The 19,720-nt window shown below is 60.9% G+C and overlaps 2 protein-coding genes across 4 annotated transcripts; both read left to right on the plus strand.

The window, feature by feature from the left end:
* The first annotated feature begins 2,807 nt into the window (after nt 1–2,807).
* SNRNP70 (small nuclear ribonucleoprotein U1 subunit 70) lies at nt 2,808–11,820 on the plus strand. 2 transcript variants are annotated; one of them, XM_090127932.1, is made up of 11 exons: nt 2,808–2,953; nt 4,197–4,354; nt 4,474–4,536; nt 5,006–5,060; nt 5,167–5,231; nt 5,354–5,416; nt 6,688–6,769; nt 7,290–7,345; nt 9,719–9,820; nt 9,900–9,987; nt 11,135–11,820. In XM_090127932.1, the coding sequence occupies exons 2-11, from the start codon at nt 4,208–4,210 to the stop codon at nt 11,803–11,805; spliced, it is 1,392 nt and encodes a 463-aa protein (XP_089984058.1). In that variant the 5' UTR covers nt 2,808–2,953; nt 4,197–4,207; the 3' UTR covers nt 11,806–11,820. The 2 variants fall into 2 exon arrangements, with proteins under 2 accessions (XP_089984058.1, XP_089984059.1); XM_090127933.1 differs by lacking the exon at nt 7,290–7,345 and having other exon boundaries at nt 2,809–2,953; nt 11,135–11,728.
* A 1,187-nt stretch (nt 11,821–13,007) lies between these two features.
* On the plus strand, nt 13,008–19,387 carry LIN7B (lin-7 cell polarity scaffold B). Of its 2 annotated transcripts, XM_090127936.1 has the most exons (6): nt 13,008–13,080; nt 14,728–14,846; nt 15,999–16,070; nt 17,011–17,220; nt 18,271–18,431; nt 19,328–19,387. In XM_090127936.1, exons 1-6 carry the CDS (start codon nt 13,041–13,043, stop codon nt 19,347–19,349), a joined length of 624 nt encoding a protein of 207 aa, XP_089984062.1. In that variant the 5' UTR covers nt 13,008–13,040; the 3' UTR covers nt 19,350–19,387. The 2 variants fall into 2 exon arrangements, with proteins under 2 accessions (XP_089984062.1, XP_089984061.1); XM_090127935.1 differs by lacking the exon at nt 19,328–19,387 and having other exon boundaries at nt 18,271–18,549.
* Nucleotides 19,388–19,720: the final 333 nt, after the last annotated feature.

Consider the following 19,720-nt stretch of genomic DNA (forward strand, 5'->3'; position numbering starts at 1 on the left):
GGGGATGCAGGGTGGGAGACCCCTCAACGAGGAATGAGGGGTGGGAGACCCCTCTGTGGGTTGGGAGCCCACCCTGTGGGGGATGGGGGGGGTGGGAGCCTCCCTATGGGGAATGAGGGGTGGGAGACCCCTCCGTGGGGAGTGGGGGGTGAGAGCTTCCCTATGGGGGGTGGGGGGTGAGAGACCCCTCTGTGGGTTGGGAGCCCACCCTGCGGGGTTGGAAGACCCCTCTGTGGGGGGTAGGGGGTGGGAGACCCCCCTGTGAGGGATGGGAAGGGTGGGAGACCTCTCTGTGGGGATTGGGGGGGGTGGGAGGACGCCCTGTGGGAGATGGTGGGTGGGAGACCCCTCTGTAGGGGATGGGGGGTGGGAACCCCCCCTATGGGGGTTGAGGAGGGGGTCTTTATGGGGAGGGGGGTCCTGAAGGGTTTGGAGGTCTCTATGGGGATGCTGAGGTGGTGGAGAAGGGTTTGAGTTCGTGGGGGGTGCACAAAGATGCTATGGGGTGGGGTGGGGGGGTGGGGGGTCCCCTAAAGGACCACGGAGACACTGTGGGGTGTGGGGTCCCCCTAAACTCTCGGGGGGCTCACACAGACCCTATGGGGGTGGAGGATCCCAACGCTATAGGGGTGGGGGATCCCCAAACCTTTGGGGGTCCCACAGTGCCATCCCTCCCTCAATGGGGCACCCCAAAGATCTTCGGATGTCCCACCAGGACCCTATAGGGCCCTTCAGGTCCTTGAAGGTCCCACAGAAGCCCTATAGGGCCTTCAGGTCCTTGAAGGTCCCACAAAAGCCCTATAGGCCCTTCAGGTCCTTGAAGGTCCCACAGAAGCCCTATAGGGCCTTCAGGTCCTTGAAGGTCCCACAGAAACCCTATAGGGCCCTTCAGGTCCTTGAAGGTCCCACAGAAGCCCTATAGGGCCCTTCAGGTCCTTGAAGGTCCCACAGAAGCCCTATAGGCCCTTCAGGTCCTTGAAGGTCCCACAAAAGCCCTATAGGGCCCTTCAGGTCCTTGAAGATCCCACAGAAGCCCTATAGGGCCCTTCAGGTCCTTGAAGGTCCCACAGAAGCCCTATAGGGCCTTCAGGTCCTTGAAGGTCCCACAGAAGCCCTATAGGCCCTTCAGGTCCTTGAAGGTCCCACAGAAGCCCTATAGGGCCTTCAGGTCCTTGAAGATCCCACAGAAGCCCTATAGGGCCCTTCAGGTCCTTGAAGGTCCCACAGAAGCCCTATAGGGCCCTTCAGGTCCTTGATGGCCCCACAGAAGCCCTATAGGGCCCTTCAGGTCCTCGATGGCCCCACAGAAGCCCTATAGGGGTCAGCCCCACAGCACCCTTTATGTCCCCGACTCCAGGGATTTGGGATCCCTTTTTGCACCTTTAGGAAGGGGGGGGGGGGGGTGTCACTTAGGGGTGACAACGTCCCCCCCCTTTATGTCTGTGTCCCCCCCAAGGACCCCCAACCCACCTCGGTGTCCCCGACCCCCCCGTGCCGTCACCCCAACGCCGTCACCGCTGCGTCCCCATGGCTGTAGGGTCCCCTCCGTCCCCGCTGTCACCACTGTCCCGTAAACACGGCGGGGCCGCGGTGTCGGGTAACCCCCCCCAAACCTCCCCCCCCCCCCCCCCAAACATCACGTCACCCCCCCCGGGGCTAAAAATACCGGGTGGAAGGGAAGGGGGGGGGGTGGGACGGGGGGGGACACACATAACGGGTGGCCCATCCTGGGGTGGGGGGGGCAATGGGGGGGCAATGGGGGGGGGGTCACATGGTTGTTATGGGGGGGGGGATATGGGAGGGGTGGTTGCTATGGCAACAGGAGGTGAAACCTGGTTCTTATGGGGAGAATTGTTATGGCGGGACGGGGGGGGGGGGGGGGGGGGGTGTCACATGGTTGCTATGGCAACAGGTGACATTTGGTTGTTATGGGGGCGACAGGAGGGGTCACGTGGTTGCTATTAGGGGGGGAATATGGGGGGGGGAAGTCACCTGGTTGCTATGGCAACAGGAGGTGAAGTGAAACCTGGTTGTTATGGGGGCAGGAGGGGGGGTGGGGGGGGGGGGGGGGCACCTGGTTGCTATGGCAACAGGAGGTGAAACCTGGTTGTTATGGGGGGAGTTGTTATGGGGGGACAGAGGGGGGGGGGTGGTCACCTGGTTGCTATGGCAACAGGAAGTGAAACCTGGTTGCTATGGAGGCAGGAGGTGGGGGGGGGGGTGGTCACCTGGTTGCTATGGCAACAGGAGGTGATACTTGGTTGCTATGGGGGGACAGGAGGGGTCACATGGTTGTTATGGGGGGGGTGAATATGGGGAGCATGTCACCTGGTTGCTATGGTGACAGGAGGGGGTCACTGGGGTGCTATGGGGACAGGAGGGGTCACTTGTTTGTTATGGGGCACGGGGGGGGGGGAAATGTCATTTGGTTGCTATGGCAACAGTGTTTGTCACCCGGTTGCTATGGTGGCGGCAGCGTTTGTCAGCTGGTTGCTATGGCAACAGCCTTTGTCAGCCGGTTGCTATGGCAGTGATGCTGTTTGTCAGCCGGTTGCTATGGCAACACCGTTTGTCACCCGGTTGCTATGGCACAGGTGAGTCTGTCCGTCTGGTTGCCGCGGAGGCTGACGGCGGGTGTCCCTGCGGTTGCTAAGCGACACCAAGAGCTGTTCCCGCCCGTTGCTATGGCGATCCGGGATCTCTCTGCCCGGTTGCTAAGGAACTCGTTGCTCACGGCGGAAGGATCCGCCCGTTGCTATGGAGCGCTGTAACCGCGCCACCCCCCCCCACCCCCTCGCGGCGGAGGGATCTGCCCGCGGCGTATGGCCCCGCCCCTTCCTCGCCACTTCCGCCTCCACTTCCGGCTCCCGCCGCCGTGAGGCGACCGCGCATGCGCAGAGCGCGCCTTGCGAGCAGGCCGCGGCGGGCGGAGGGAGCGCGGAGCGCCCGGGGGGTGCGTGGGGGGGGGAGGCGGATCCCGGGTGCGGGGGGCGGGGGCGGATTTGGGGTTGGGGGGGGCACGGTGAGTTGGTGGGGGGGGTCGGGGAGGGGGGAGGGAAGCGTTCAGGGGGGCTGTGGGGCCGGGGGAGGCGCTGGGGCCTGGTGTAGGCCTGGGGGTTGTGGGGTCTGGGGGCTGTGGGGCCTGTTGGGGGGGCTTGTAGGGCCGGGGGGGGGGTTATGGGGCCTAGGGGGCTTTATGGGATCTGGAGGGCCTGGAGGGGGGGGGGTATTGGCCTTGGGAGGGGTTTATAGGGTCCGGGGGGGGGTTATAGGGTTTGGGGGGGGTTATAGGGCCTGGGGGAGTTCTAGAGGGTCTGGGGGGGGGATTATAGGGCTTGGGAGGGTTCTGTAGGGCTTGGGGGAGGTTTATAGGATCTGGAGGGGGGGGGGGGTTATAGGGCCGGGAGGGGTTGTATAGGGCCTAGAGGGGGGTATAGGGCTTGGGGGAGGTTATAGGGCCAGGGGGGGTTCTGTAGGATCTAGGTGGTTCTATAGGGCTTGGGGGGGTTTATGGGGCCTGGGGAGGAGGTTTTATAAGGCCTGGGGGGGGGGGGGTTATAGGGCTTGGGGATGTTCTATAGGGTCTGGGGGGTTCTATAGGGCTGGGGGAGTTATGGGGCCTTAGGGGAATTTATAGGATCCGGGGGGGTTCTATAGGGTCTGGGAGTGGGGGGGGGTGAGTTATGGGGCTTGGGGGGGTTTATAGGGCCTGGGGGAAGTTCTATAGGGCCTGGTGTGGGGCTGTGGAGGCCTGTAGGGTCTGGGGGGGTTGGGGGTATCTGTGGGGTCTTGTTTGGGGCTGGGGGGAGGCGGGATGGCCCTATAGGGCTGGAGTGGGGGGGGGGGGGAAGTTAATTGGGTTTTATGTGGGACTGTGGGGGTGCTATGGGGCCTCATGTGGGGCTGTGGTTTGGGGTTGTAGGGGCTTATGGTGCTGGAAGGGCCTTGGGGGAACCTGGGGGGGTTTATGGGGACTGATATGGGTCTGGGGGTTGTGGACGTGGGGGGGTTACAAGGACCCCCAGGCTGTGGGGGGGCTTGGGGTTATGGGGTTTGGGATGCCAGGGTCCCTATGGGAGCTTATAGGGCTGGAGCAGCTGTGAGGTTATGGGGCTGTGAAGGGGGGGGGATCCCCAAGTGTTGGGGCTGAGGGTTTATGGGATTCCCCCCCCCCCCCCACCCAAATCTCCCCACAGATCGCCCCACCATGACGCAGTTTCTGCCCCCCAACCTCTTGGCTCTCTTCGCCCCCCGTGACCCCATCCCATATTTGCCCCCCCTGGAGAAGCTGCCCCATGAGAAACACCACAACCAGCCCTACAGCGGCATCGCTCCCTACATCCGCGAGTTTGAGGTGAAGCCTTACAGACCCCCCCCCCCCCCAAAAAAAAAAACCCCACCCAATAAAAAGACCCCCCCCAAATCCATTCCCAGCACCCCAACCCTTTTTTCTCCCCCCTTTTCCCCTTCCAGGACCCCCGCGATGCCCCCCCCCCGACCCGCGCTGAGACGCGGGAGGAGCGGATGGAGAGAAAGGTACGACCCCCCCCCGTGGGGCTGAAATGGGGGGGGGGATGTTCCTAAAATGGCTTGGACCCCCCCCCTCAAAAAAAAAACTTCTGGGCTGCAAAGCTGGCAGTGTCTCCCTGTATTTGGGTGGGTTGGGGGGGGGCAGAAGGTGGGTTTTTTGGGGGGGGTCCACAGAGAACCGCAAATCTTCTGTCACCCATTGGGATGCAGAGCTGGGGGGGTCCCTACAATGTGGGGAGGGGAGTGGGGTTGGGTTTTGGGGTCCTCACCCCCCCAATTTTCCCCTCCAATCATTGGGGTGCAGAGCCAGGCGAGCACTTCCACAATGTGGGGGTTGGGGTTTTGGGGGCGGGGGGCACAGGATGGGATTCGGGGGTCCCCAGAGGCCCCCCTCCCCCCCCCTCCACGAGGCAGTGGGGTTGGGGACCCCCCCCACTTCACCCCACATTTTCACCTCCCCCCACCCCCAAACCAGAGACGAGAGAAGATCGAACGCAGGCAGCAGGAGGTGGAAAATGAGCTCAAAATGTGTAAGTGTGGGTTTTTTTTTATTGGGGGGGGGCAGAGGGGGGGGCAGTGATATCACCCCCCCCCCCCCTCCTCTGACCCCCAAATCCTTTTCCCCCCCCCCTCCAGGGGACCCCCACAATGACCCCAACGCTCAGGGCGACGCCTTCAAAACCCTTTTTGTGGCCAGAGTGGTAAGCGTGGGGCTGGACCCCCATCTATGGGGTTGGGACCCCCGTCTGTGGGGTGGGACCCCCATTTATGGGGCTGAGACCCCCCCCTCCCTTCATCCCCTTTTTCCCCTCCCCCCCCCAAGAATTACGACACGACGGAATCGAAGCTGCGCCGTGAGTTCGAGGTGTACGGCCCCATCAAGAGGGTGAGCCCCCCAAAATCCCAAATCCTGCCCCCCAAAAAACCCCAAATCCTTGCCCCCCAAACCCCATATGCAGTGTCCCCCCATATCCAAAACTCCCTCCCCCAAAACCCCATACCCATCCCCAGAACCACACTCCCCATATACCCCCCAAACCCCCCATTCTTTCCCCAAATCCTCACCCCCCACACCCTGTACCCCAAATGCCCACTTCCCATACCCCCCCCATTCTATTTCCGAACCCCCCCGTGCCCCCTCACCCCAAAATCCTTTCCCCATACCCCAAATCCCCATTCTATCCTCCCCATACTCCCCCCATATCCCCCCCATCCCCCCCATTCTATACTCCAACTCCTCTACCCCAAAATCCTCCCCCTCATACCCCAAGCCCCCCATTCTATCCCCAAGCCCCCCCCATATTACCCCCCACCCTGCTCGCACCCCCCATACCCCACATTCTACCCCCATATCCCCCCACCCCCCCCATTCTATCCCCCAATTCCCCCACCCCCCCCACACTCCCCCACCCCAAAATCTTCCCCCCATCCCCCACACCCCCCACCCCACAATCCTTCCCCATCCCCCAACTCCCCCCCACTCTCCTGACCACCCCATACCCCACATTCTATCCCCATATCCCCCCACACCCCCCATTCTATCCCCCATACCCCCCACCCCCCACACCCCCCCACCCCAAAATCCTCCCCCCAAACCCCCCCACCCCCCATTCTATTGCCCATACCCCCCCACCCCAAAATCCTCCCTCCACCCCCCTGCACCCCCCCACCCCCTTGCACCCCCCATACCCCACATTCTATCCCCATATCCCCCCACACCCCCCATTCTATCCCCCATACCCCCCACCCCCCACACCCCCCCACCCCAAAATCCTCCCCCCAACCCCCCCCCCACCCCCCATTCTATTGCCCATACGCCCCCACCCCAAAATCCTCCCTCCACCCCCCTGCACCCCCCACACCCCCCATTCTATCCCCCATACCCCCCACCCCCCACACCCCCCCACCCCAAAATCCTCCCCCCAACCCCCCCAAACCCCCCCACCCCCCATTCTATTGCCCCCATACCCCCCCACCCCAAAATCCTCCCTCCATTCCCCAAACCCCCCCACCCCCCTGCACCCCCCACCCCCCCCATTCTATCCCCCATACCCCCCCCACCCCCCCACCCCAAAATCCTCCCCCCATCCCCCAAACCCCCCAACCCCCCCCTTCTGACCCCCCCCTTCTGACCCCCCCCCCGTTGCCCCCCCCCAGATCTACATGGTGTACAACAAACGCTCCGGCAAACCCCGCGGTTACGCCTTCATCGAATACGAACACGAGCGGGACATGCATTGTGAGTCCCCCCCAAACCCCCCCCCCCTCAAAAAAAAACCAAAAAAAAAACCAAAAAAAACCCCCCCTCCCCCCCCCAGTGGCACACAGGTGAGTCGTCGGGGGGTGGGGGGGTGGGGTTGGAGCTGTTAATTTGGGGGGGGGTCCGCAGAGGATGCCGCTGGTGCAGAGGAGCGGGCGTTGCTGTGTTGTGGTGGTGGTCCGCCAGCGCCGGTCGTTGTTGGTTGTTTTTTTTTTTTGTTGGGGGGGGGTCGTGGGGGTGGGGGGGGGGGTCGTGTGTGTGTGTGTGTGTGTGGAGGTGGGGGGGGTGTGAAAGGGAGGAGGAGGAGGGGGGGGGGCAGCCTGTCATTGTTTGTTTGTTGTGGTTGTCGTCAGCGCCGGTTGTATTATTATTATTATTATTATTATTATTATTATTATTATTATTATGATTTTTTGGGAAGGGGGGGGGCACGGGGTGGGGGGGGGGGTCGCCTGTTGGGGGCGGGGGCTCAATTAACGCTTTTTTATTGTCACTGCAGCCACCTTTCTGATGGCTTTTGCCACTGCTGGCTTGCAGCTCCCCCCCAAGTGTATGGTTGGTATAAGGGTTTGTATCTTGGTAAGACCCCCCCCCCCTTCTTCTTTGTGACCCCCCCCGCCCCCGACGCCCCCCCCCCACTCACAATCCGTCACGACGCTCAGCGAGGAAACGGGGAGAAGGGGGGGGGGTATTTTGTGCCCCCCCCCCCCTCCCCAATTCTATCAGGTCACCCACCCGTCGTTGGCAGCCGTTTGTTATCACCCCCAATTTTGAGGGGGGGTCTTTACATTGGGGGGGGGGGAACCTTTTCAACCTGACCCCCCCCCCCTCCAACATCCCCCCCCTCCCCTTTTGGGGTGATGGCTGCGACAGGTGGTGTCACATCCCCCCCACCCACTTTAAAATGTACACTTTAAACCCCCCCCCCAATTTAAAACAGTCAATTAAACGCCCCCCCACACACACACACTTTAAAATTCCACATTTAAAACTCTCTCTGCCACTTTAGAACTCCCAATTTAAACCCCCCCCCACGCCACAATTTAAAACTCACAACTGACCCCCCCACGCTTAAAAACAATTAAATCCCCCCTCCAATTAAAAACAATTAAAAGCCCCCCCCCCCACTCAGTGCAAGCCTTAAAACTACCAATTAACCCCCCCCCCCACACCCCAAAATTAAAAGCTCCCAATTAAATCCCCCCCCCCTGCTTTTATTATAGTAGAAGTAGGGATGGGGGGGGCGGGGCGGTGACCCCCCCCCCAAAAAAAAAAGATGTGCCCCCCCCACCTGGGCAGCAGGAAGGGCCCCCCCATGGTCGCAGCCTCAGTCTCAGCTGGGGTTGGGGTCACGTGGCTTTGTTACCCCCCCCCCCAAAAATGTGGGGCTGAGGGGGTATTTGGAGGGGGGGGGGGCACCAGGTCAGCCCCCCCCCCAGCCCCACGTGGTGGTGGGGGGCAGTGAGGTAGGGAGTCCCCCCAGAGTGAGGAGGAAAAGGAGGAAGGGGGGGGGCTGCAAGCACGGACACCCCCCCCCGCCCCAGCCCTGTAGAGAATGAGGAGGAAAGGGGGGGGGCTGCAAGCGTGTGCCCCCCCCCAAAATAAAAAGCAGGGAAAAGGGAGGGGGGGCTGCAGGTTTGTGCCCCCCCCACCCAATCAGCCTCGTCCCCACCGTTGTTTGTGTAGGACCTGCAGCATCAGTGGGGGGGGGGGGGAGGTGGGTTGTGCCCCCCCCCAGAGCGTTGCATTTGGGGGGGGGGGGCACGGAGCCCATGGTCACCCTGTGACCGTAGGGCAGGAAGGAAGGGGGGCGGATTTAATGGGGGGGGGGGCTGTGCCCCCCCCACCCACCCCGCCTTATTTTTTGGGGGGGGGGGGCTGGGGGGGGTATAATGAGGACCCTGTGGGGGTCCTGGAAGGGTTTTGTTTGGGCGGGGGGGGCACAGTGAGGACCCTTGGGGGTCCTTTTTAATTTTTTTTTTGGAGGGGGGGGGGTTGAGGATGCAGTGAGGACCCGATGGGGGTCCTGGAAGGATTTTAAGGGGGAAGGGGGGATCTGGGAGGGGTGGGGGTTTTTTGGGGGGGTTGTGGGGGGGGTTTTTTTGGGTGGGGGGGGAGGGGGGGCGTTAGGGTGGGTCTCAGGTAAGGCCCCATCGCCTGGAGCTGCAGCACATGGAGGGGCCCCCCCGGCCGGGGGGGGCAAGGAGCCACTCCTCACCCCCAGGACTCGGATGGGGATTTTTTTGTGTTGGGGGGGGGGAGGAGGGGGGGAAGGGTTGGGGGAGGCTGAATCGCGTCGTTGCTCCCCCCCCCCCCTCCAAAATGTGCTATTGGGGGGGGGGGGGGAAGGGGGGGGCACGGATAAGGCAGCACCAGGGCTGCCCCCGCTGTGCTGTGATATGGATGTTTGTTGGGGGGGGGGGGCATTGCGGCGTTTTCTCCCCTTCCTGCTTATAAATGGGGCCAAGTTTTTGTTGGGGGGGGGGGGTCCCATTGGGGGCCCCCCCTATGGGGGGGGGGATGGTGATGAAATATGTGGGGTTTTTTTTTGGGAGGGGGGGGCAGAGAGGAGATGCCCCCAGCGCGGCCTTAACGTCGTCATTCCTTTGCAGCATTGTATGCACTGGAGGGGGGGGGGTTGGTGGTGCCCCCCCCTCAAATAACCTCATTGTGTTTGTGTGGGGGGGGGTGGCTGTGCGTGTGAGTGTTCTTTTGGGGGGGGGGGGGTCCTGAAGGTGAAGTAGGGGGAGTTGTGGCAGGGAGGGGGAGGGGGGGTCATTGCTTGCTTGCAGGTTGGGGGGGGCTGGTCTGGCCCCACTGTGGCTGACCCCCCCCCCCTTCCTTCATTTTTGCTTCCCCCCCCTCTCCCTCACCCCAACCCCCCCTACCCCCCCCAAATTTTGGGACCCCCCCCCCCCAAATTTCTAGCTGCCTACAAACACGCCGATGGCAAAAAGATCGACGGCCGCCGGGTGCTGGTGGACGTGGAACGCGGCCGCACCGTCAAAGGTTGGCGGCCCCGGCGCCTCGGTGAGACCTCCCCCCAAATTAATCAGACCCTCCCCTTTATTGATTAAGACCCCCCCCTCATTAATAATCTCGGGTGCAGGGGGCGGATTGGGCGGCACGCGTCGCGGTGGAGCCGACGTCAACATCCGGCACTCGGGGCGCGACGATACGTCGCGATATGACGAGCGGTGAGACACCCCCCCCCTCAAAATAGGACCTCCCCCCAAATTGGGACCTTCTCCCCCCATTGGGACCCCCCGGTCTGGGTCTTTTGTGCCCCCCCTCCCCCTCTTTGAACCTTCCCCCACCAGGACTCCCAGTTTGGATTCTTCATGCCCTCCCCCCCCCCAGTTTGGGTCTTCCCCCACCCCCCTCATTTCTCCCCCCCATTTCTTCCCCCCTTTGGGACCCCTGGGCTGGGTCAGGACCCCTGGGATGGGGTCAGGACCCCCCTTTGAGTCCCCCAAGATGGGTCAGGACCCCATAGGGCCCTCAGAGACCGCTTCGGGACCCCCAGGATGGGGTCAAGATCCCCTTTGATCCCCCTAAGATGGGTCAGGACCCCATTGGGCCCCCCTTTGGGACCCACAGGATGGGGTCAGGACCCCCTTTGGAGCCCCTGAGTTGGGTCAGAACCCCATTGGGACCCCTAGGAAGGGGTCAGGACCCCTGGGGACCTCTTTGAGCCCCCCAGGATGGGTCAGGACCCTATTGGGACCCCCTGATGTCCCCTCCACCCTTCATTTTTGCCCACTTTGGGACCCCTGACCTAGATCACAACCCCTGGGATGGGGTCAGGACCCCCTTTGAGCCCCCCACCCCTCATTTCTCTCCCCTTTGTGACCCCTGTACTGGATCATGACCCCATTGGGACCCCCTGACCTCCCACCCCCATTTTTTCCCCCTTTGAGCCCCCAGGATGCATCAGGACCCCATCGGGACCCCCTGACCTCCACCCACCCCAATTTTTTCCCCCTTTGAGCCCCCAAGATGCATCAGGACCCCATCGGGACCCCCCGACCTCCCCCCACGCCTCTTTCTCCCCCCTTTGTGACCCCTGAACTGGATCAGGACCCCATTGGGACCCCCTGACCTCCCCCCCACCCCCATTTTTTCCCCCTTTGAGCCCTCAAGATGCATCAGGACCCCATCGGGACCCCCTGACCTCCCCCCCACCCCCATTTTTTCCCCCTTTGAGCCCCCAAGATGCATCAGGACCCCATCGGGACCCCCTGACCTCCCCCCCACGCCTCCTTTTTCCCCCCTTTGAGCCCCCAAGATGCATCAGGACCCCATCGGGACCCCCCAGCCCTGATTTCTCCCCCCTTTTTTCAGCGATCGTGAACGTGAACGTGAACGTGACCGTCGCGACCGATCCCGGGATCGTGAGCGCAGGAGATCCCGATCCCGAGAGCGCCGGCGTCGAACCCGCAGCCGGGAAAAGGACGAGAGGGAACGGAGCAAACGGGGAGGCAGCAGGGAGAGAAGCAAGGAACGGGACAGGAAACGGCGCAGCCGATCCAGAGAGAGGAAAAGGGAACGGGAGAGGGAGAGGGAAAGGAAAGATGAAGGTCCGGATGGCCCCGATGGGGGAGGAGCGGAGGATATGGGGGGGGGTCCGCAAGATTTGGGGTCCGGGGGGGACGCGGAGGATAAAGGACGGGATCGGGAACGGCGCCGCGGGCACCGGGAGAGGGAAAGGAGGAGGGAGAGGGAAAGGGAGCATAAAAGGGAGAGGGAGAGGCCGGAGAGGCGTGAGGAGAGGGGGGGGCCCGACGGGGGGGAGGCGATGGGGGAACCCCCCCACTTCATGGAGCCGCCCCCCCACGCCCCTTCCATGCCCCCCCCCGATGGGTATCTGGGTCCTGAGAATGGCTTCATGTTGGAGCCCCCCATGGAGTGACCCCAATAAAGGCTGTTGGAGAGAGAGGGGGTGGATGGATGGATGGACGGACGGACAGACGGAGGGGTGGGTGGTGGTTTGGGGGGGAGAGGGGGGGGTCTGACCCCAAATGGGGGCTTTTGTCCCCAAGATGGGGGTCCTTCTGCATGGAAATGGAGACTTCGGTGAAGAGATGGGGTTCCACCCCAAAAGTGGGGCTGTGTCTCCCCAAAATCGTCCCATTTCTCCCCAAAATGGGGTCCTTTCTCACATTGGGTCCCATTGCCTCAAATCAGTCATTTCTCCCCTAAATATGGGCTCCCAAACCCCCAAAATGGGGGCTTTTGTCCCCAAGATGGGGGTCCTTCTGCACGGAAATGGGGTTTTCAGTGAAGAAATGGGGCTCTACACCAAAAGTGGGGCTGTTTCTCCCCAAAATTGTCCTGTTTCTCCCTAAAATGGGATACCTTCTCTCATTGGGTCCCATTGCCCCCAAATCAGTCATTTCTCCCCCAAAATATGGGCCCCTTTCACCCCAAAATGGGGTCCGTTCTCACATTGGGTTTTTCTGCCCCAAATCAGAATCGTTTCTCCCCCAAATATGGGCTCCCAAACCCCCAAAATGGGGTCTTTTCTCCCCAAAATAGGGTCCTTTTGCACAGAAATGGGGTTTTCAGTGAAGAAATGGGGCTCTACCCCAAAAATGGGGCTGTTTCTCCCCAAAATGGGATCCTTATACCTCAGATCGGTCATTTCTGCCCCAAATATGGGCTCCTTCTGCCCAGTATGGGGTCTTTCCTCCCCAAATTGAGTCCCTTCTCAAACTGGGATCCATTTTTTTCCCAAAATCGAGCCTTTTTTCCCCAAAACGTGGATATTTTTCCATGAAAGAAGGCTCTGCCCCAAAAGAAACGGGGTTATTTTCCCCCAAAATTGATCTTTTTCCTCCAAAATCGGATCCTTTCCCCTCAAATGAGCCCAATTCCCCCCAGGTTGGCCCTTCATCCCCAAAAACTGGACAATTATCCCCAAAATGGTGTCTTCCCCCCCAAAATCCAGCATTTTGCCCCAAATTGGTTCTTTTTTCCCCTAAAACTGAACAATTATCCCTAAATCAGACCCTTCTCCCCCAAAATTGCGTCTCTCCCCCTTCCCCTCCCCCCCTCCCCCCGGAATTGTTGAATTTTCGGTTACATTTTCCCAAAACAGCTCAGTTTTAACCCACGCCAATCATCCCTTTAAGCCCCGCCTTCCCCGTGTCACGTGGTTCGGGGAAGCCACGCCCCCATCGCGCGCGAGGCTGGGGGGCGGGGCGTTGTCGCGGTGTGGGCGGGGCTTAGCGGGCGCGCGCGAGCGAAGATGGCAGCGCTGAGCGCGGATCCGCTGGGGCTGGAGAGGGGTACGGGGGGGGGGGGGGTTTGGTTAATGGGGCCGGGGGGGGGGATTGGGGGGGTCGGGGGGGGGCAATGGGTGTGGGGGGGGATGGGGCGGGGGGGCTGCAGTGGGGGTGCGAAGGAAGGGGACGTGCGGTGGGGAGGGGGGGGGCGTGCGGGGGGGGGGAATGAGATGGGTGTGGGGAGGGGGGGGGAATGGGGAGGGGGTGCGGTTTAATGAGGGGGGTGCAATTAAAGGGTTAGGGATGCAATTAAAGGGGGTACAATTAGGGGTGCGATTAAAGGGTGCAGTTGGGGGGGGTTGCAATTAGGGGGGTTGCAATTAGGGGGGTTGCAATTAAAGGGGTTGCAATTAGGGAGGGATGAGATTAGAGGGGGGTGCAATTAAAAGGCTGTGCAATTAGGGAGGGGTGCAATTAGGGGGGGGTGAGATTAGGGGGGTGCAATTGGGGGGGTTGCAGTTAGGGGGCAGCACCATTGGAGGGGGTGAGATTAATTAGAGGGGTGCAATTAAAGGGCTGTGCAATTAGGGAGGGGGGGGTTGCAATTGGGGGTGCAATGAAAGGGGATGCAGTTAGGGGGGTGCGATTAGTGGAGGTGCAATTAGGGGGGGTTGCAATTAAGGGGGGTGCAGTCAATTAGGGGGATGCAATTAGGGGGATGCAATTAAGTGGGGGTGCAGTTGGGGGTGCAGTTAAAGGGCTGTGCAATTAGGGGGGTGCAATTAGGAGGGTAGTGCAATGGGGGGGGGTGCAATTAAGGGGGATGCAATTAAAGGGGGTGCAATTGGGGGGGGGTTGCAATTAGGGGGGATTGCAATTAGGGGGGTTGCAATTAAAGGGGTTGCGATTAGGGGGTTGCAATTAGGGGAGGTGCAATTAGAGGGGGTTGCAATTAAGGGGGCTTGCAGTTAGGGGGGTGCAATTAAAGGGCTGTGTAATTATGGGGGGGGGCAATTGGAGGGGTGGTGTAATTAGGGGGGTGCAATTAAGGGGCTGTATAAATGAGGGGGGGTGCAATTGGGGGGGGTGCAATTAAAGGGCTGTGCAATTATGGGGGGTGCAATTGGGGGGGGCAGCTGGGGGGTGTAATTAGGGAGGTGCAATTAAGGGGCTGTATAATTGAGGGGGGGTGCAATTGGGGGGTGCAATTAAAGGGCTGTGCAATTAGGGGGGTGTAATTAGGGGGGTGCAATTAGGGGGCTGTATAATTGGGGGGTGGTGCAATTGGGGGGTTGCAATTGGGGGGGGCAGCTGGGGGGGTGTAATTAGGGGGGTGCAATTAAGGGGCTGTGCAATTATGGGGGGGTATAATTACGGGGGTGCAATTAGGGGGCTGTATAATTGAGGGGGGGTGCAATTGGGGGGCTGCAATTAGGGGGGTTGCAATTAAAGGGCTGTGCAATTATGGGGGGTGCAATTATGGGGTGTGCAGTTGGGGGGGGGGGGCAGCGCCGTTGTGGGGGGGGGGGGAGGGGTTTGCAATTGGGGGGCTGCAAATTGGGTGGGGGTTGGGGGGTGATTCTTGGGGGGGTCCTGCGCTGTGCAGAGGGGACAGAGGGGAGGGTGGTGGGTTGGGGTGGGGGGGGGGGGGGTTCAGCCCTGACCCCTCGTGTGCCCCCCCCCCCCCCCCCCCCCAAACCCCCCCCCCAGACGTGGCGCGGGCGGTGGAGCTGCTGGAGCGGCTGCAGCGCAGTGGGGAGATGCCCCCCCAAAAACTGCAGGCGCTGCAGAGGGTCCTACAGAGCAAGTTCTGCTGCGCCATCCGTGAGGTGACCCCCCCACAACCCCCCCCAGAACATCCTATAGCCCCCCATAGGCTCTATAACCCCCCCAGAACCGCTAGACACCTCCCATAACCCCCATAGTCCCCCATAGGCCCTATAACCCCCCCATAGGCCCCCTATAGCCCCCATAGCCCCCCATAGGCCCTATAACCCCCCCATAGGCCCCCTATAACCCCCCCATAGCCCCCCATAGGCCCCCTATAACTCCCATAGCCCCCCATAACCCCTATGGACCCCTCATAACCCCCCATAACCCCCATAGTCCCTATAACTCCCCCATAACTCTCCATAGGACCCCTATAACCCCCATAGCCCCCCATAGATCCTATAAGCTCTCCATAACCCCTATGAACCCCTCATAACCCCCATAACCCCCCATAGGCCCTATAACCCCCCACTAACTCCCCATAGGCCCCCTATAACTGCCATAGCCCCCCATAGGCCCTATAACCCCCCATATCTCCCCATAGCACACTATAGCACCCCATAGCCCCCCATAGGCCCTATAACCCCCCCAGAACCACTAGAGACCCCCCCATAAGCCCTCTATAAACCCCCCTTGCCCCCCATAGACCCTATAATCCCCCATAACCCCTATGGACCTCTCATAACCCCCCATAACCCCCATAGGCCCTATAACCCCCCATAACTCCCCATAGGCCCCCTATAAGCCCCATAGCCCCCCATAGATCCTGTAAGCTCTCCATAACCCCTATGAACCCCTCATAACCCCCATAGTCCTCCATAGGCCCTATAACCCCCCCATAGGCCCCCATAGGCCCTATAGCCTCCCCATAACTCCCCATAGGCCCCCTATAACCCCCATAGCCCCCCATAACCCCTATGGACCCCTCATAACCCCCCATAACCCCCATAGGCCCTATAACCCCCCCATAACTCCCCATAGGCCCCCTGTAACCCCCATAGCCCCCCATAGGCCCTATAGGCCCCTAAGACCCCCCCACAGCCCCCCCACAGCCCCCCATTATCCCCTATAGACCCCATTATCCCCCCCAGCCCCCCATTGCCCCCCAATATCCCCCCCCAGGACCCCCATAGCCCCTCCATTATCCCCTACAGAGGATCTTTTTGAGGACCCCCCCCCCACTTTTCTCACATTTTGGGACCCCCCCCCAGGTTTACGAGCAGCTTTACGACACTTTGGACATCGCTGGAAGCCCCGAGATCCGCGCCCACGCCACCGCCAAGGTGACCCCCCCGGGACCCCCCCAAAGACCCCCAAATTCCACCCCTCATTTCATCCCCCCCCCCCCCCTCAATCCCACACAGGTCTGTCCCCGTCTCACACCTGCTGTGTCCCCAAGCTGCGTCCATCTGTCGTCCCCCCCCCCGTCCATCTGTCCCCCCCCCCACCAGTATCCATCTGTCCCCCCCCGGCCCCCCCCCCAGGTCTGTCTGCTGTCCCCATTCATCCCAATGTTCCTATCGACCCCGATTCCCCAGTGATCCCAATAATTCCCCATTGACCCCAAATGACTCCCAGTGCCCCCCAATGTCCCCACTGACCCCAATGTCCCCACTGACCCCAATGCCCCCAATGCCCCCAATGCCCCCAATGCCCCCAATGTCCCTATTGACCCCAATGCCCCCAATGCCCCCAATGTCCCCAATGTCCCTATTGACCCCAATGCCCCCAATGCCCCCAATGTCCCCATTGACCCCAATGCCCCCAATGTCCCCATTGCCCCCAATGCCCCCAATGTCCCTATTGACCCCAATGCCCCCAATGCCCCCAATGTCCCCATTGACCCCAATGCCCCCAATGTCCCCATTGCCCCCAATGCCCCCAATGTCCCTATTGACCCCAATGCCCCCATTGCCCCCATTGACCCCAATGCCCCCAATGTCCCCATTGACCCCAATGCCCCCATTGTCCCCATTGACCCCATTGCCCCCAATGTCCCCATTGCCCCCAATGCCCCCAATGCCCCCAATGTCCCCATTGACCCCAATGCCCCCATTGCCCCCATTGACCCCAATGTCCCCATTGCCCCCAATGTCCCCATTGTCCCCATTTACCCCAATGCCCCCATTGTCCCCATTGACCCCATTGACCCCAATGCCCCCATTGCCCCCAATGCCCCCAATGTCCCCATTGACCCCAATGCCCCCAATGTCCCCCCCCCAGGCCACGGTGGCCGCCTTTGCAGCCAGTGAAGGCCACGCTCACCCACGGGTGGTGGAGCTGCCGAAGACGGACGAGGGTTTGGGGTTCAACATCATGGGGGGCAAGGAGCAGAACTCCCCCATCTACATCTCCCGCGTCATCCCGGGGGGGGTGGCGGATCGGCACGGGGGGCTCAAGAGGGGAGATCAGCTGCTGAGCGTCAACGGAGTGGTGAGGGGACGGGGGGGGACATGGGGGGGCACTGGGGACTTGGGGGGAATGGGGACATGGGGGGGAATGGGGACATGGGGGGACATGAGGACATGGGGGGAATGGGGGGCATTGGGGACATGGGGGTGAGGGATGAAGGGATTCTGGGGGGCTGTGGGGTGGGATGATGGGATTATAGGAGGGACGATGGGATTCTGGGGGGGGTGTAGGGTGGGATTCTGGGATTATGGGGGGGGGTGATGGGATTGTGGGGGGCGGTAAAGTGGAATGATGGGATTATAGGAGGGACGAGGGGATGCTGGGGGGGCTGTGGGGTGGGATTGTGGGATTATGGGGGGGATGATGGGATTGTGGGGGGCTTTAGGATGGGATTGTGGGATTATAGGGGGGGATGATGGTATTATGGAGGCTGTAGGGTGGGATTCTGGGATTATGGGTAGGGATGATGGGATTGTGGGAGGCTTTAGGGTGGGATGGTGGGATTATAGGAGATTCTGGGGGGCTGTGGGGTGGGACGATGGGATTATAGGAGGCTTGAGGGGATTCTGGGGGGGCTGTGGGGTGGGATGGTGGGATTATGGGGGGGATGATGGGATTGTGGGGGCTGTAGGGTCAGATTCTGGGATTATAGGGGGGGATGATGGGATTGTGGGGGGCTTTAGGATGGGATTGTGGGATTATAGGGGGGGATGATGGGATTATGGAAGCTGTGGGGTGGGATTCTGGGATTATGGGGGGGATGATGGGATTGTGGGGGCTGTAGGGTCAGATTCTGGGATTATAGGGGGGGATGATGGGATTGTGGGGGGCTTTAGGATGGGATTCTGGGATTATAGGGGGGGATGATGGGATTGTGGGAGGCTTTAGGGTGGGATGATGGGATCATAGGAGATTCTGGGGGGCTGTGGGGTGGGACGATGGGATTATAGGAGGGACGAGGGGATTCTGGGGGGGCTGTGGGGTGGGACGGGGGGATTCCGGGGGGGGACACGATGGGACGGTGGGGGTCTGCGGGGCGTCCGTGCGTCACACGGGGCCGCGCCGTGTCAGAGCGTGGAGGGGGAGCAGCATGAGCGGGCGGTGGAGCTGCTGAAGGCGGCGCAGAGCTGCGTGCGGCTGGTGGTCCGCTACACCCCCAGGGTGCTGGACGAGATGGAGGCCAGATTCGAGAAACTGCGGTCGGCGCGGCGCCGCCAGCACCACAGCTACACGTCAGTGGGACCGCGGCGCCCGTGGATGCCCAGAGATAGCCCAGAGATAGCCCAGAGATAGCCCAGAGATAGCCCATAGATAGCCCAGAGATAGCCCAGAGATAGCCCATAGATAGCCCAGAGATACCCCAGAGATAGCCCATAGATACACTGTAGATACCCCATAGATACCCCATAGATAGCCCGTAGATACCCCATAGATACCTCATAGATAGCCCATAGATACCCCATAGATAGCCCAGAGATAGCCCAGAGATAGCCCATAGATACCCAGCACCACAGCTACACGTCAGTGGGACCGCGGCGCCCGTGGATGCCCAGAGATACCCCATAGATAGCCCAGAGATAGCCCAGAGATAGCCCATAGTTACCCCATAGATACCTCATAGATAGCCCAGAGATAGCCCAGAGATACCTCATAGGTAGCCCATAGATACCTCAGAGATACCCCATAGATAGCCCACAGATACCCTATAGATAGCCCATAGATACCCCATAGATAGCCTGTAGACAGCCCATAGATACCCCATAGATAGCCATAGTGACCCATAGATACCCATAGCGACCTATAGTGACCCATTGATAGCCCATAGTGACCCGTAGTGACCCATAGATACTCTGTGGATACCCATAGATACCCCATAGTTACACCATAGGTACCCCATAGTGACCCATAGATATCCCATAGATCCCCCATAGATATCCCATAGCTGTCCCATAGGGTGACCCATAGATACCCCACAGATACCCCATGGCTGCCCCAAAGCCTGACCCACAGGCTGACCCCATAGCCGCCCCACAGCCTGACCCCAAATCCTGACCCCACATCCGTGCCCCCAAACCCAAATCCCACCCCCCAAAATCCCCCCATACTGACCCCCCTTTGTTCCCCACAGGTCTCTGGAATCACGGGGGTAGGACCCCCCCCCCCCCACCCCCAAGGACGGACCCCCCCCACGATGGATCCCGCCCCCCAACCCCTCTTGGACCCCCCTCTGTATATTTGGGATATTTATGGGGTTTCCCCCCCACACTCTGTACAGTATTTATTGACCCTATAGAAACCTGGTGGCACTGAGGTCACGTGTGTGGGAGCCGTCTGTCGCCATGGCAACGGGAGGGGGGGTAACCATGGCAACGGGGATGGGAGGGGCTCAGTAACCATGGCAACGGGGATGGGAGGGGCTGTAACCATGGTGATGTGTGGGGGGTGTCAGTAACCATGGCAACGGGGATGGGAGGGGCTCAGTAACCATAGCAACGAGAGGGGTGGGAGGGGCTGTAACCAT

The sequence above is a fragment of the Phasianus colchicus genome, chromosome 31 (assembly GCF_987193195.1).
Source record: "Phasianus colchicus chromosome 31, bPhaCol1.hap1.1, whole genome shotgun sequence".
NCBI lineage: Eukaryota > Metazoa > Chordata > Aves > Galliformes > Phasianidae > Phasianus > Phasianus colchicus.

Coding starts and splice junctions, on each gene's coding strand:
- SNRNP70 (XM_090127932.1), top strand. CDS start 4,208: ATGACGCAGTTTCTGCCCCCCAACCTCTTGGCTCTCTTCGCCCCCCGT. Junction 5,061..5,166: donor GGAAAATGAGCTCAAAATGT/GTAAGTGTGGGT, acceptor CCCCCCCTCCAG/GGGACCCCCACAATGACCCC. Junction 9,988..11,134: donor ACGTCGCGATATGACGAGCG/GTGAGACACCCC, acceptor CCCTTTTTTCAG/CGATCGTGAACGTGAACGTG.
- LIN7B (XM_090127935.1), top strand. CDS start 13,041: ATGGCAGCGCTGAGCGCGGATCCGCTGGGGCTGGAGAGGG. Junction 13,081..14,727: donor TCCGCTGGGGCTGGAGAGGG/GTACGGGGGGGG, acceptor CCCCCCCCCCAG/ACGTGGCGCGGGCGGTGGAG. Junction 16,071..17,010: donor GCGCCCACGCCACCGCCAAG/GTGACCCCCCCG, acceptor TCCCCCCCCCAG/GCCACGGTGGCCGCCTTTGC.